Below are 13786 nucleotides of genomic sequence, written 5' to 3' on the forward strand. Positions count from 1 at the left end.
TCCAATTTCAGTCAGCTTTGGTGTTATTCCGCCATTCCCCCAACCATGGACATATTATTTATGGTCCTTCTATCCCATAATGGCGCTGATTGTGTTCATCCAAATTTTGATCTTTTTATGCATTTTATGCAGTTACTTGTATAAAAACATCATATAATTAGAAAAAATTTTTTAGTTCTGAGCATATATGTGTATATATATAATATATGTGTATATTTTTTTCTCTTAGTTTTCTAACCTGAAAGAATGAATTATCTTTATTGTGAGTTAGATTTGCTCCCTCAAAATTGAATATGTCAAATATTATAGCCTGTTGTGTTTAGCTCCTTTTCCAGATTCTTATACTAAAGATATATAAAATATAAGAAATTCCTAATGTTATTGTTAATCTGGATTTATATGCTCAAGTCAGGAAGTCTAAAAAGCCATAAGAAACCTAAATCTAAAGGAACCTTGAGACTCACCTGATTCCATTTTTCAATTGAGAAAATGAGAATTTGAAGAGGTGAAGTCACTTTTCCACAGTCCCCAGGGAGTTGGGAATGGAGCTGAGGACAAAACCCAGATTATTGACTCCCAGTCACTCTCTACTCCATTAGACAGACCCTCTTCTAATCAGCAAGGTGTATAGCATACAGATTTTAAATAGTGCCAAGAGATTATCATGGGCAGCCTTCCTCCAAGAAGAAGGCATAGCAGGTGGCTGTGATGTTAACTTGGTGTTGTTTATATGATCTTCCAGGAAATATCCACTCATATAATAACAAACACAATCTAACTGATCACAGAATTGTTTCTTTCCTTTATGCAGGAAGTAGGTCTATGGTTGTGGGAAGGAACAACACAATTGTGACAAAATTCATCCTCCTGGGATTTTCAGACCATCCTCAAATGAAGCTTTTCCTTTTTCTGTTATTTCTGGGGATTTATCTCCTGACCCGAGCCTGGAGACTGAACCTCACTGCCCTCATCAGGATGGACTCCCACCTGCACACACCCATGTACTTCTTCCTTAGTAACCTATCCTTCCTAGATATCTGCTATGTGTCCTCCACAACTCCCAAGATGCTCTCTGACATCATCACAGGGCAGAAAATCATTTCCTTTGTTGGCTGTGCCACACAGTAGTTTGTGTTCTATGGAATGGGGCTGACTGAATGCTTTCTTTTGGCTGCCATGGCATATGACCGCTATGCTGCAATCTGCAACCCATTGCTCTACCCAGCCCTCATTTCCCATACACTTTGTTTAAAGACGGTGGCTGGAGCCTATGTGGGTGGATTCTTCAGTGCTTTGATTGAAACATACTCTGTCTACCAGCATGATTTCTGTGGGCCCAACGTGATCAACCACTTCTTCTGTGACCTTCCTCCAGTTCTGGTTCTGTCGTGCTCTGATACCTTTACCAGCCAGGTGGTGACCTTTGTTGTGGGTGTTGTTGTTGGAATTGTGTCTGTCCTTGTGATCCTCATCTCTTATGGTTACATTGTTGCTGCTGTCCTGAAGATCAGCTCAGCTAAAGGTAGGACCAAAGCCTTCAGCACCTGTGCCTCTCACCTGACTGCTGTGACTCTTTTCTATGGTTCTGGTCTCTTCATGTACATGCGACCCAGTTCTAGCTACTCCCTAAACCAGGACAAGGTGGTGTCCATATTCTATGCTCTGGTGATCCCTATGGTGAATCCTATCATCTACAGTCTTAGGAATAAGGAGATTAAAAATGCCATGAAGAAGGTTGTGGCAGAAAGAGCATGTACTTTCTCGTGGGCCTTTGTTTTTCTGATCTAAGCTAATGTTTACAAAGAGGCTGTGAGCTGGTTCAATTGTGCAGATTTTCATGTAGTTTTGGACTAGTTGATTTACACAATGATTTGTGTTGACTAGACCTTTCCGCCCTTTCCACTATTCCCCTAACTAGTATACCTATTAGTTATTGGAAAACAGTTTGGCCATTATTGGTTTCTAGAATGAATAGCATTGCCTATACTGAGATTATAAATGCTCAATTTAGCAGAAAACTTCACCATGACAAAGACTGAACAACCAGGAATATCAAAATAGAGTCTGTGTCTATAGGAGGAAAAACGTTGAAAAAAATGTTAGTCTAGCATTCAGGATGGTGATTCTTAAGGTAGGATAAGAATGTATAGCATAATAACCTGAGGAGGGGGACACTTTTTCTAAAAACAGTTGCCTTTCCCTCTTATGAAGTTTAATATGCTTCCTTTATGGCACATGAGCACCACAAGGCAGGCACCCTCTCCTGTTTGAGAATCCAGCTATTGTGAGCCACTGTGCATGATGGGGGTATAGAACTGACTCTTTAAATGTGTTAAGGTAGGACAGAAATCAAAAAACCTCTGATTAGGACATTAATGACTGAAAAACCTCATGGCTAATTCAATCAGCTATACAAAAAGCAGTCACTACATTGATTTAAATAAAGCTGGGGATTTGTTCCTTTCAGTCTGAAGTAATTGCTTTCCAGCCAACACTCAAAGTTTCTTAAGAATCTATAGAAGAGGAGCATACCGTCATTTGGGGGAAAGGTTCTAGGTTTTCACCAGTTTTGTGATAAGTTCTAGGGTGGAATTTAGCCTAGGAATTGAAGAGAGTGATTTTTCTCCTCCATATTATCTCAGAACATGTTATGTGTCCTTGAATCAGCAGTAAACAACTGGCATACATTTATTCAGCTGTGGCTGCTCTTGGTTGGCCATATATGAATAAATAAGTATCTACCTGTATGTCCTTGGACAAGTTACTTGGGCTCTGTGTGCCTTAGTTCCTTATCTGTAAAATAGGAATAATAATAATAGTAATTATCTCATAGGCTTATTGTGATGAAGTAAATGACTCAATATATACAAGCACTTAGAATAATGCTGGTGGATAGCAAATGCTTAAGAGATGAGTATTATTATTATTATTATTCTATAAATATTTATTTATCACCATTTGAGCCAAAGAAATAGAAGACATTTCCTTACTTTGGTAAAAAAAAAAATGTGATCTTTGTGATAGCTTTGATGCATTGGAAAGTGGGTCAGCAGAGACTAGAGTAAAAGTTATTTAGGTATTTGTTAGGCATTCTTAAGTCATCAGACTTGCAATTATTAATCTCGTGTCCATCACTTTATAGGTAGGTGGCCTTATGCAAGTTACTTATAAGCTCCATTTTTCTCATCTGTACAACGAAGATAATAATTGTATCTACCTCATGGAATTGATACAACAACTAAGTGAGAATATGCATGAAAAGAGCTTAGTTTAGTGCCTGGTATATGGTAATACTTAATAAATGTTAGCTCATATTATTAGTCAATTTTGTATAAATCAAGAGAAATCCAGGTAAATGTGCTAAAAAGAGGCAAATTAGATAACTTTGGGATATCTACTCAAACTGGAACATAATAGTCTCAGTAAAAAGGCTTGCCAGTACCTCTCACCTCTGCTGCTTCTTCTGCATATAGGAAGCAGTCATTAGGAAAATAAAAAGAACTCAAGTTCACAGAAGTGGCCACACACTCTATCAGCTACCTGGTCACCTTGCCTTTCCTTATAGTCAGTTTTTCCCTCCACCTTTCCTTATCTATACTCCAGTTTACTGAGCTCTTATCTTTCAATTTACCTTTGGTAGCTAATCTTAAATTCTCCTAATGCCCAAAGTCATTGGAACAAAACAAACAAACAAATAAAGGAAAATATGCCTCATGCTTTGGACTTACATGGAGCTGTCACTAGTCTCTTATCATCTCTAAATTTTTTTGAACAAAGATTCTGAATATAAGATCTTTAGAAAATATCTCTTGTTCAGCCACATACATGTTCGCTGCTAATGGAAATTTTCTCCTTGCATTGAGAAGACATAATGTACTTTTGTAGTTTTCCCAATTACCGAAGAGAAAATAACGATCATTAATAATTGTTAAATATAGTGCATAATGTGGGGTTTGGTCATGAGACTTGAATAAGGCAAAAATGAGCTGGGGTTTATAGTAAGCCACATGTTAAATAAAACTTCCTAAATAAGTGCATTTATTATGGGGCATATAAATAGACATATATTAAACAATATTTTTGGCACTAGAAGAATCAGGCATTTTATAGCTCTTTGAAGCAAGACAAGGTACAGCTGTCCTGGGGAGGTGGGTGGCCAGCTAGCTGGAGATGAATTCGCTTTAGTAGAATTAGCACAATCCAGCGTGTGTCACTCATCTTCGCAACCTCTGAAGATTTTTTTCAGGTGGACTGAAGTTACCAAGCTCAGAATAGCTATCCACATAAGCCAGATGCCGTTTTTAGTTTTCATGGAAAAACAAAACTGCCAACCTTGTACTTGTGCTGGTGGCACAATTCTTTGACTTGCTGAGGAAACCACATAGAAAAACAAATTACAATCGAAAGTCTATTTGGAGAGAAAGTGGGTAATGTGTGTAGTGCCTGGTGTGCCCAACTACAGAGTCCAGATAGGTTGAGGCGCTGGGCCAGGGCACTGACACCTTCTCTCCCCAGATACATGGTTTATTCATCTTCCTCTCTTCTAAGTGACCATCTTCCCATCTAATCACTATATTCACAGATCAATTAATAGATTTTCCTTCTTTGGTTGTAAGGACTATTTTGTCTCTAAAATGCCTCTGTTACACATTTCATTTATTCTGATCTGATTTTGTGGTTTAATTTTTAGAGTTTTCAGAAACCTGGTTATTGTCCATATGTACCACCTACATTCCCCTAATTTTTTAGTAGGTATAAATGATTACTCTCTCATTCACTCACTCACATACTCAGGAATTAGTGACTGATGCATTAAACGGGTTCTGATGAGAATTTAAAATTTTTCCTAAAGATGAACAGTTTCGTGTTTCTAGTCATAAACCTAGAGAAACCCAGAGATTGCCTAATCTGTTATCATCCATGCAAATGAGGAAACACTTGCAATTCAATTCTCTGTGTCTAGATAACTGATTTGGATCTCTGTTCTGATCTGGGAGAGCCTAAATGTCTTGCATATACGAAGATAAACCATGTATTTCAGCCTTCTCCCATCAGCTTGATCTATGACTACCTTCCTTGAATTCTTGGTGGGTCTCCTTGTCTGTAACATCTCCTAAATAACTGGGGAAGATAAACCAACTGTTTATATGTAAGCTTTGTTGCTTTTATTCCATTGTCACTCTTCTCATGCTTTCCTTTCCCCTTCTAATGCTGGCCAAGACCTTCTATGTGCAATATTGCTATGGATACGGCTAGGAATGAGATTCCCCACCTTCCTACAAGTAAAGAAATAGTCATAGCAGGCTCTTGCAATCATGGCTTGGAACTTTTATCAAATGGATGTGGAAGCATCTCCCTTCAGTTTTGCCAGACTAGATGAAAGACAGACAAACCTCCCACTTTGGTGGGATCACACTCTAGAACTAGACAGGCATCTTGGACCCAGGGAGAACCCATGGAAGAACAGGCTTCATCTCTCTCAAAACATTTTTTTTCTGAAATAGAGTCATGGTGTTAGATTGGACTTAAATGTCAACATAAATAGAAAAACTGGCATGTGTAAAGTATCAAAGTGATATTGTATGAAATATTCTTGTTCTAATAAAACCCCTTTCTTATGCAAAGGAAGGCTGGGTGGTTTTCATCTTAAGAAATGCTTAAGGAACAAAATTATTGATGCACATGGACCAGAGGGAGGAAGTCCATATATTAGACATTCACTGAAACTCATAGTTCATTTTCTAACAGCCCAAAGCTAAGGAAGTAGCCTGGCAGGAGTCATCTCACCCTTCAACTTGCCCTCAGTCTAGAATATAATTGGAGATAAGGTCTGGGACTGAGCTGCAGCTGGGAGTTGTCCATGAACTTTATCAAAAAGGGGTGGGTTCTGAGAAGTTCTGCATCTCAGGAAGCCTACCTGTACAATCTTTCCTTTATTTCATACATCTTGTTGCAGATACTCTTTGTAATTTGCTGTATTATCTGTACTATCTCGTCTAGATGTCACTTTTTTCTTGCAGTCCCTCTTTTTACCAGAAGGTAAACCAGAAGGCTTAACACTTTTGGTGTCTGTGGTGTTCAGATCTCTGAAGGTTCTGAGGTTGTTTTTCATATACTTGACATCTCTGGCAGTTTTTCAACAGAAGGCTATGCATGAGATTTTCCTGTGTTAGTCAGTTAAGCATCTTTGATGAAGACACTAGTCTTCTTCTTATTTTTTTTTTTAAAGATTTTATTTATTCATTTGACAGAGAGACACAGCGAGAGAGGGAACACAAGCAGGGGGAGTGGGAGTGGGAGAAGCAGGCCTCCCACAGAGCAGGGAGCCCGACTAGGGGCTCGATCCCAGGACCCTGAGCTGAAGGCAGACGCCCAACAACTGAGCCACCCAGGCACCCCTCTTCTTATTTTTTTAAAGATTTTATTTATTTATTTATTTGAGGGAGAGAGAGAGGGGGAGTGCAAGCAAGGGGAGGGAGAGGGAGAGAGAGGGAGAGTGCAAGCAAGGGGAGGGAGAGAGACAAGCAGACTCCACACTGAGATCATGACCTGAGCTCAAACCAAGAGTCAGATGCTTAACTGACTGAGTCAGCCAGGTGCCCTGACACTAGTCTTCTTTATTCATTTGACTTACCTTTATTTTACAATTATAATTAAGCATAATTCACTATTCCTTTTTTATTCTTTTTTTTTCCCTTTTGGTATTCAGCATGTGTCCTTTTTAAAATTTATTTTAAAATTTTTAATTTGAAATATACTTGACATAACATTGTGTTAAAGTGTACAACATGTTGATTTGATACATGTATTTTAAAGACTTATTTATTTATATTAGAGAGAGAGAGAGCATGCAGGGGGAGGGCAGAGGGAGAGAGAGGGAGAAAAGCAGACTCCTCGCTAAGCATGGAGCCTGACACAGGGCTCAATCTCATGACCCTGAGATCATGACCTGAGCCTAAATCAAAAGTCGGATGCTCAACCTATTGAGCCACCCAGGTGCCACGATTTGATACATTTATATATTGTGATATGATTGCCATTGTAGCAGAGTTAGCACCTCTACCACATCACATAATTATCATTTCTTATTTGTGGTTGGAATAATTTAAGATCTAGTCTCTTAGCAAGTTTGATGATTATAATACAATTTATTGCCTATATTCATTACACTTTTCATTGGATCTCTAAGACTTATTTACCACTAGTTGCAAATTTTTTTTTTTTAAGATTTTATTTATTTGAGAGAGAGAATGAGAGAGAGCACATGAGAGGGGGGAGGGTCAGAGGGAGAAGCAGACTCCCTGCCGAGCAGGGAGCCCGATGTGGGACTCGATCCAGGGACTCCAGGATCATGACCTGAGCCGAAGGCAGTCGCTTAACCAACTGAGCCACCTGGGCGCCCTAGTTGCAAATTTTTACTCTGTTTTTATGAGTTCAGCTTTTTTAGATTCTGCTCATATTATATAGTATTTGTCTTTCTCTGACTTATCTCATTTAGTATAATGTCCTCAAGGGCCATCCATTTCATCTCAAGTGGCAGGATTTCCTTCTTTCTCATGGCTAAATAATATTCCTGTGTGTGTGTGAGAGAGAGAGAGAGAGAGAGAGAGAGAGACATCACATTTTATCTATTCATATTATATGTTGACGGGCACTCAAGTTATTTCCATATCTTGGCTATTGTAAATAACTCTACAATAAACATGGGAGTGCAGATATCTCTTTAATACCCTGTTTTCATTTCCTTTGGGTGTATCCCCGGTAGTGGAATTACTGGACTATATGGTATTTCTATTTTTAATTTGCTGAGGAAACTCCATGCTGTTTTCATAGTGGCTGCCCCAATTTACATTCCCACCCACACTGTAAGAGGGTTCTCTTTTGTCCACATCCTCACCTACACTGGTTATCTCTTGTCTTCTAGATGGTGGCCATTCTAACAGGTGGGAGGTGATGTCTCATTGTGGTTTTAATTTGTATTTCCCGATGATTAGTGAGGCTGAGCATCTTTTCATGTAGCTGTTAGTCATTTGGATGTTTTTAGCATGTGTCCTTTCTTTACCACCACATGGTAAACTTTTATTTGCAGGAGTTGTTAGAAGGGTTCAGAGTGGAAAGGAGAAGAATCTCAATTCAGTAAATCTTTCTGTGACTTTGTGTACCTGCTTGGGTTCCAAAGAGCTAGGGAAAAACTGCCCCCCCCCCCCACCTTGCCATCTTGACTTCTATCATTTGCATGAACAGGACCCTCAGTGTTCCAGTATGTGAATAATGCCTGGCACATTATAAGCACTTAATATTTGTCAGAAGAATTAACCTTAGTATTTTAGTACAAATATTAGTATTTTGGTTCTTTCTCTCCTGACCCCCACCCCCACCCCCACTCCCCCATGCATTTTGTTCCCTTTGGGAGTCTTATCACACTTTAACTTGGGAGAGGCATTCCTAGACTTCTCAGGGACTTCAAATTTTGCCTAACTCAGAGGCTGTGAAGGGATTTCTACTTAGCCCTTAAAGTGGCGCCCTCATTTGGTCATGGCTCGGACTTTGACTTCTGGCCATTGACTCAATCGTAACTGTGCATTTGCGTTAAGATTTTATTCTTTTTTTTTTTTTTTAAGATTTTATTTATTTATTTGAGAGAGAGAGAATGAGAGACAGAGAGCACGAGAGGGAAGAGGATCAGAGGGAGAAGCAGACCCCCCGCCGAGCAGGGAGCCCGATGCGGGACTCGATCCCGGGACTCCAAGATCACGACCTGAGCTGAAGGCAGTCGCTTAACCAACTGAGCCACCCAGGCGCCCTAAGATTTTATTCTTAAGGTGACACCACATTAAATATTCTTAGCCCACGCCCTTGAACTCCAGTCATTGCAGCAGGCATGCCCTGGAGCTGAGGGCCTCCTTTCCCGCCGCGTCCCCAGGCTCCAGCGTGGCCAAGGATGGAGGGCACCACACGGCCAGTCGTGGGCAGGTGCTGAGGCGGTCTCCCGCACGCGAGGCCGGCATCACAGGCCTTGACTTCCTGGCCTGCGGCGTCACCCCAGAACCCGCGAAGCCCCACGCCGCTCCGCGGCAGCACGATGACGTCGCTCCTCCCAGTTCACTAGGTCCACCCACTTTTTCCGAGTCAGTTTCTGCATGCCCTCCAGGGTGACCCCAGTCCCAGACGGCTGCAGCACAACGTGAGATACCTCGCCTCTCGGGCGGCCGCGAGTCACCACGCACGCGCAGCACTCCCTGCACGTGATGAGCCCCACGCGGGCCGCGGGGCCCGAAATGGCGTGAAGCGCATGCGTGTCAGGTCTGACATGCGCGGTGGCTTCCCCGACGTGGGGCCGGTCACGGTGCGCGAGGGTGTTGCCAGCTTGGTAGCTTGGCCTCGGCGTCGGAGTAATTCGTGTGGCAGGTAAGTTCTCAGTAGAGTGCTTTTGAGGGAAATATGGTTATCATGACTATTTCATTTTTAGGCTGTACTACACTGTAACAACATACATTTACTTTTTTGTTTTAAAAAGAATTGGTCTCATCGTGAATTGAAATTGTGATTCCGTAGGTCTTGTTTTACAGATCAGTTAAAATGTAGTGAAATGATTTATTTTGGATTCTATGTGTGGGATACAGAATTTCTTAGTTTTTCGGTCAACTCTGACCTATTGAAATGTAATTTTTAAATTATGGTCTAATTATAGTTTTGGAATGAAAGCAAAATGTGATTTTATCGTAACTATACTATATATTTATATATATATTTTTTACTCCGATACAAGGCCTTGAACACTAAAATATGTGGTTTTAACAGTAGGTTGTAGACATTAGTAAAATAACGGTATAAGCTAGTTAACTTTTTTATGAGTAGAGGTGCTGAATAGAAATTAGGATAAAAATGAATATGATTAAAAATATATAAACCTACAAACAGAGTTTCAAAGGCAATAAAAGGAAATTAAAACAGCTTTTTTTTAACCTAATGAAAATTAGGAAAAAAATGTTAAAATAATTTTTAAATTGCATTATCTGAACGCTAGGGAAAATACCATGAACAGTGATATAGAGTCAGTTGTTTCTGCTGAAAATACAAAATGGCTTAAGAAATTTGAAAATAGGGGTGCCTGGGTGGCTCAGTTGGTTGTGTCTGACTCTTGATTTCAGCTCAGGTCTTGATCTCAGGGTTGTGAGCTCAAGCCCCACATTGGGCTCCATGCTGGGCATGGATCCTACTTCAAAAAAAAAATAAATTTGAAAATAATATGTGGGCAAACATAATGGGCTGAATCTGTACATTTGCCTTTACTCCTTCCTAGAGCCTGCCTAAAATAACAATAAAAAATTTTTTAACCCATAAAACTACTATGATACGCATAACAGGAGACATGACAACAGAAGGTGAAGCTGGAAGCAGATCTATGAGGAACAACCAACTCAGATTCAAGAAATCAGGAAGCTATGGGTCCTGGGTACATGGGGCAGGAAAGCCAAGAAGAAGCAAATTGATTTCCATTGCACAGCCCTCAGAAGGATCAGGAATTGTAACAGGCACTAGGGCACCTGCATAGTAGGTGGGGCTTAAAAATGGAGATATGATTGAAAATCTATTAAGAGTAACTAGACTTCTAGACCAGCCTGTCCCCTCCTCTTGCACACAGGAAATTCCACCCATCCCCATCATTCCTCCTTCCCTCTAGTAGAATATTGGAGGTTTCTTCTCTAGAGAATTGAATCGAGATATGTGGGCCCAGGACCATCAGACATATCTATGGGGAATGATAAAAAAGAGGGATGAAGTAATAGCTATATAGTGAAGAATCTTCACCACTAATATCTACATAGGGAGATTCTTTCTCCACTGCACACCTGCTCCATTCACTTACTCAACTCTCAAAATACTCCTAGCTAGGTTGATATCTCCTGGGTAGGATACTGGAGAATTCTGGATAGAGAAAAACCTGCCCAGGATTATAGCAGAGGTTCATCAGAGCAATTGAGAAGTGCTCTCCAGATTGCCTAGCAGGAGGCCAACAGAAGGGAGTCTCTGGTCGTAAACACCAAGCCTCAAATCTTGCTTTTTAGTGCCTCTCAGAGGCTATAAAGTAGTCAGAGTCATCAATTTCTGAGTAAAAGCAAGCCTGGGACATGCTTCATGGTACTTCCCAGAGACTATGCAAGACTTCAGAAATGATGGTTGTTGTGTGTGTAGGTAGCAAGACCCAAGCGCCAGAGGTCTGAGCTTCTCATGGATTCCAGGACAATAAGTTGACTAGGGAGCAGAAGAACCACCAGACTGGGGGTACCATGGAGACTCAGAGTACAACCAAGAGCATTTAAAGAGAATTTTTAAATTTATTTTATTTATTTTATTTTTTTAAGATTTTATTTATTCATTTGTCAGAGAGAGAGAGAGAGAGAGAGAGCACAAGCAGGGGGGCGGCAGGCAGGGGGAGAAGCAGGCTCTCCACTGAGAAGGGAGCCGGATGTGGGACTCGATCCCAGGACCCTGGGATCATGACCTGAGCCGAAGGCAGACGCTTAACCAATTGAGCCACCCAGGCATCCCTTAAAGAGGATTTTTAAAAGATATTTTTTCATATAAGAGTTTATGGACTAATTTCATAGATATTACATTACTATTTATACAATACCTTACACTTCATGTAGTTACATCACTTAGATTTGATTTTTTTTCTGTTACCATATGAAGATGGCAGGTGAGAAATTATATTGCAGATATGACAGGTAGAACCTATGAGCACATAGAGGTCTGCCGCATTCTTCCCACTGTAGCAACAGTTCACTTGAATCTCACAAAGTGTGATTTGTGGAGCATACATGGTTCTTTCTGACCAGAAACCTGTCCTCTATTGTGTGGCCATGGTGCCCACATTCTATACTTTTGGTGTTATACCTTTAAAACTATCTTAAGAACCTGCTCACTTTAAGGATTAAGTTACTACAGTTCTTATCAGGGGGGATATAGAACTACTAACCTATCAGCAAGAGTTAAATAACTCATTGCCCACCCACCCCTTTCTCCCTAGAAGTGAGAATAGTTGAAGTAGATCAAACCAAGATTGGGACCTTATCTAAAACATCTCTGTATACCTAGTAACTGACAGGGTAGATGACTTTCATTTTCAAAAAACTAGAAACAAGTAGGGCACCTGGGTGGCTCAGATGGTTAAGCCTCTGCCTTCCGCTCAGGTCATGATCCTAGGGTCGTGGGATCGAGACCCACATCAGGCTCCCTGCTCAGCAGAGAGCCTGCTTCTCCCTCTGCCTCTGCACCTCCCCCTGCTCATGCTCTCTATCTCTCTGTCTCAAATGAATAAAAAAAAAAGTCAAAAAAACTAGAAACAAGCAAAAATGTTTGTGGGAATGATGTTAAGTAGATATTTTTAGTGAAGGATTAGTAATGCAGCATAACATATTGGAAAGAACTCCAAATCAGAACATAGAAATTACACTGACTGTTAATAGAAGGCATGCTTGTACTACACCCCGTGGTAAGTGCTTTATAAGCATTATCCAATTTGCTTCTCTCTATGAAGACCTACTCAGTGAAGTAGCTACTACTATCAGCCCCATTTTATGATAATCCTGAGGTGATAATCCTGAGGCTGGGAGAGGTTAATTTGCTCATGGTCACATAGTCATCAAGTGGGAGGGTCAGAATTCTACCCAGATTGGTTGATACCAATGCCCCAAGTTGTACCCATGATAAGTCATGGCTCTATCATGATTTAGTTTTACTGTTTTCCTTATTGCCCCAATTTCCTTGCTTACATATAGGAAATAATGCTATGACTGCCTCACAGGCTGCTGTGATGATTGGATCTGGTCAGATATTTGAGAAAATGTACGGATGTATGTATCAAAAATGAAAGTGCTTTGTACACAGGGAAATGTTCACGTATCTAGTTTATTTTAATTAAGGTATTTCACCAGCCAGTATTTTACCAGTGTCATCTTTTTTTAAGATTTTATTTATTTGACAGAGACACAGTGAGAGAGAGAGAACACAAGCAGGGCGAGTGGGGGAGGGAGAAGCAGGCTTCCCGCCGAGCAGGGAGCCAGATGCGGGGCTCGATCCCAGGACCCTGGGATCATGACCTGAGCCGAAGGCAGACGCTTAATGACTGAGCCACCCAGGTGCCCCTACCAGTGTCATCTTGAGCAAATCTTTTAGCTCCTCTGGCTTTAGTTTTCTGACCTAGTAATTGAAGGTTTTGGACTGGGTGATTCCTAGATTCTTTCCAGCTCTAATGACTCTAGTTTCTAATGGAAAAGCTATAATCATATGGACATCATTGAACTATGGGAGAAGTGGGGAATGGATCCACAAGGGACATGGCAAAATGGGGGATGAAATCAGCAGGGACAAAAGGTCCATGACAAGCATGACTCCAGGGAACAAGTGCCTAGAGGGTTTTCTCCCTCTAATTGTCTTTTCTCCTATTATCTCTGCCTTTAACAATAACGCATTTAAGATTTTCTCCAGTTGGGGGCATTTCTCTTACTCTGAGTGGACAGCCTATTTCATGGCCAAAGGGTCCCACCTTGGAGAGCAATAGAGCCCACCTGGAAAATTCCTTTGGAAAAGAAATAAGCAATTTCAGCCTTTGGCAAGAGCTCTGTCTTCTTGGGGAATCTGGGTCAAGGTGAGAGGGTAAGATTTGGTGAGAACAGTGGATACTGTGCTATCTTAACAGCCATGAGATTCTTCCAGTAGGACCTGTGTGGAACAAGGTTTATGGTCCTCAGTCTCTCCCATTCTTCACCTCTTCACTCCC

At 40.8% G+C, this 13786-nt stretch overlaps 1 protein-coding gene and 1 long non-coding RNA gene across 3 annotated transcripts in view; both read left to right on the forward strand.

The window, feature by feature from the left end:
- The window catches only part of LOC123856376 (uncharacterized), a 207355-nt gene that overhangs the window by 100828 nt on the left and 92741 nt on the right, over positions 1-13786 (forward strand). The window lies entirely within an intron of this gene.
- LOC123856382 (olfactory receptor 5A2-like) lies at positions 823-1929 on the forward strand. Its single transcript, XM_045892585.1, is given in 1 exon segment — positions 823-1929. A coding segment is annotated over 1 exon segment (966 nt). The 3' UTR covers positions 1789-1929.

Source organism: Mirounga angustirostris, unplaced genomic scaffold (assembly GCF_029215605.1).
Source record: "Mirounga angustirostris isolate CCGP_5_RB_7025 unplaced genomic scaffold, mMirAng1.0.hap1 SCAF_13, whole genome shotgun sequence".
NCBI classification, from domain to species: Eukaryota; Metazoa; Chordata; class Mammalia; order Carnivora; family Phocidae; genus Mirounga; species Mirounga angustirostris.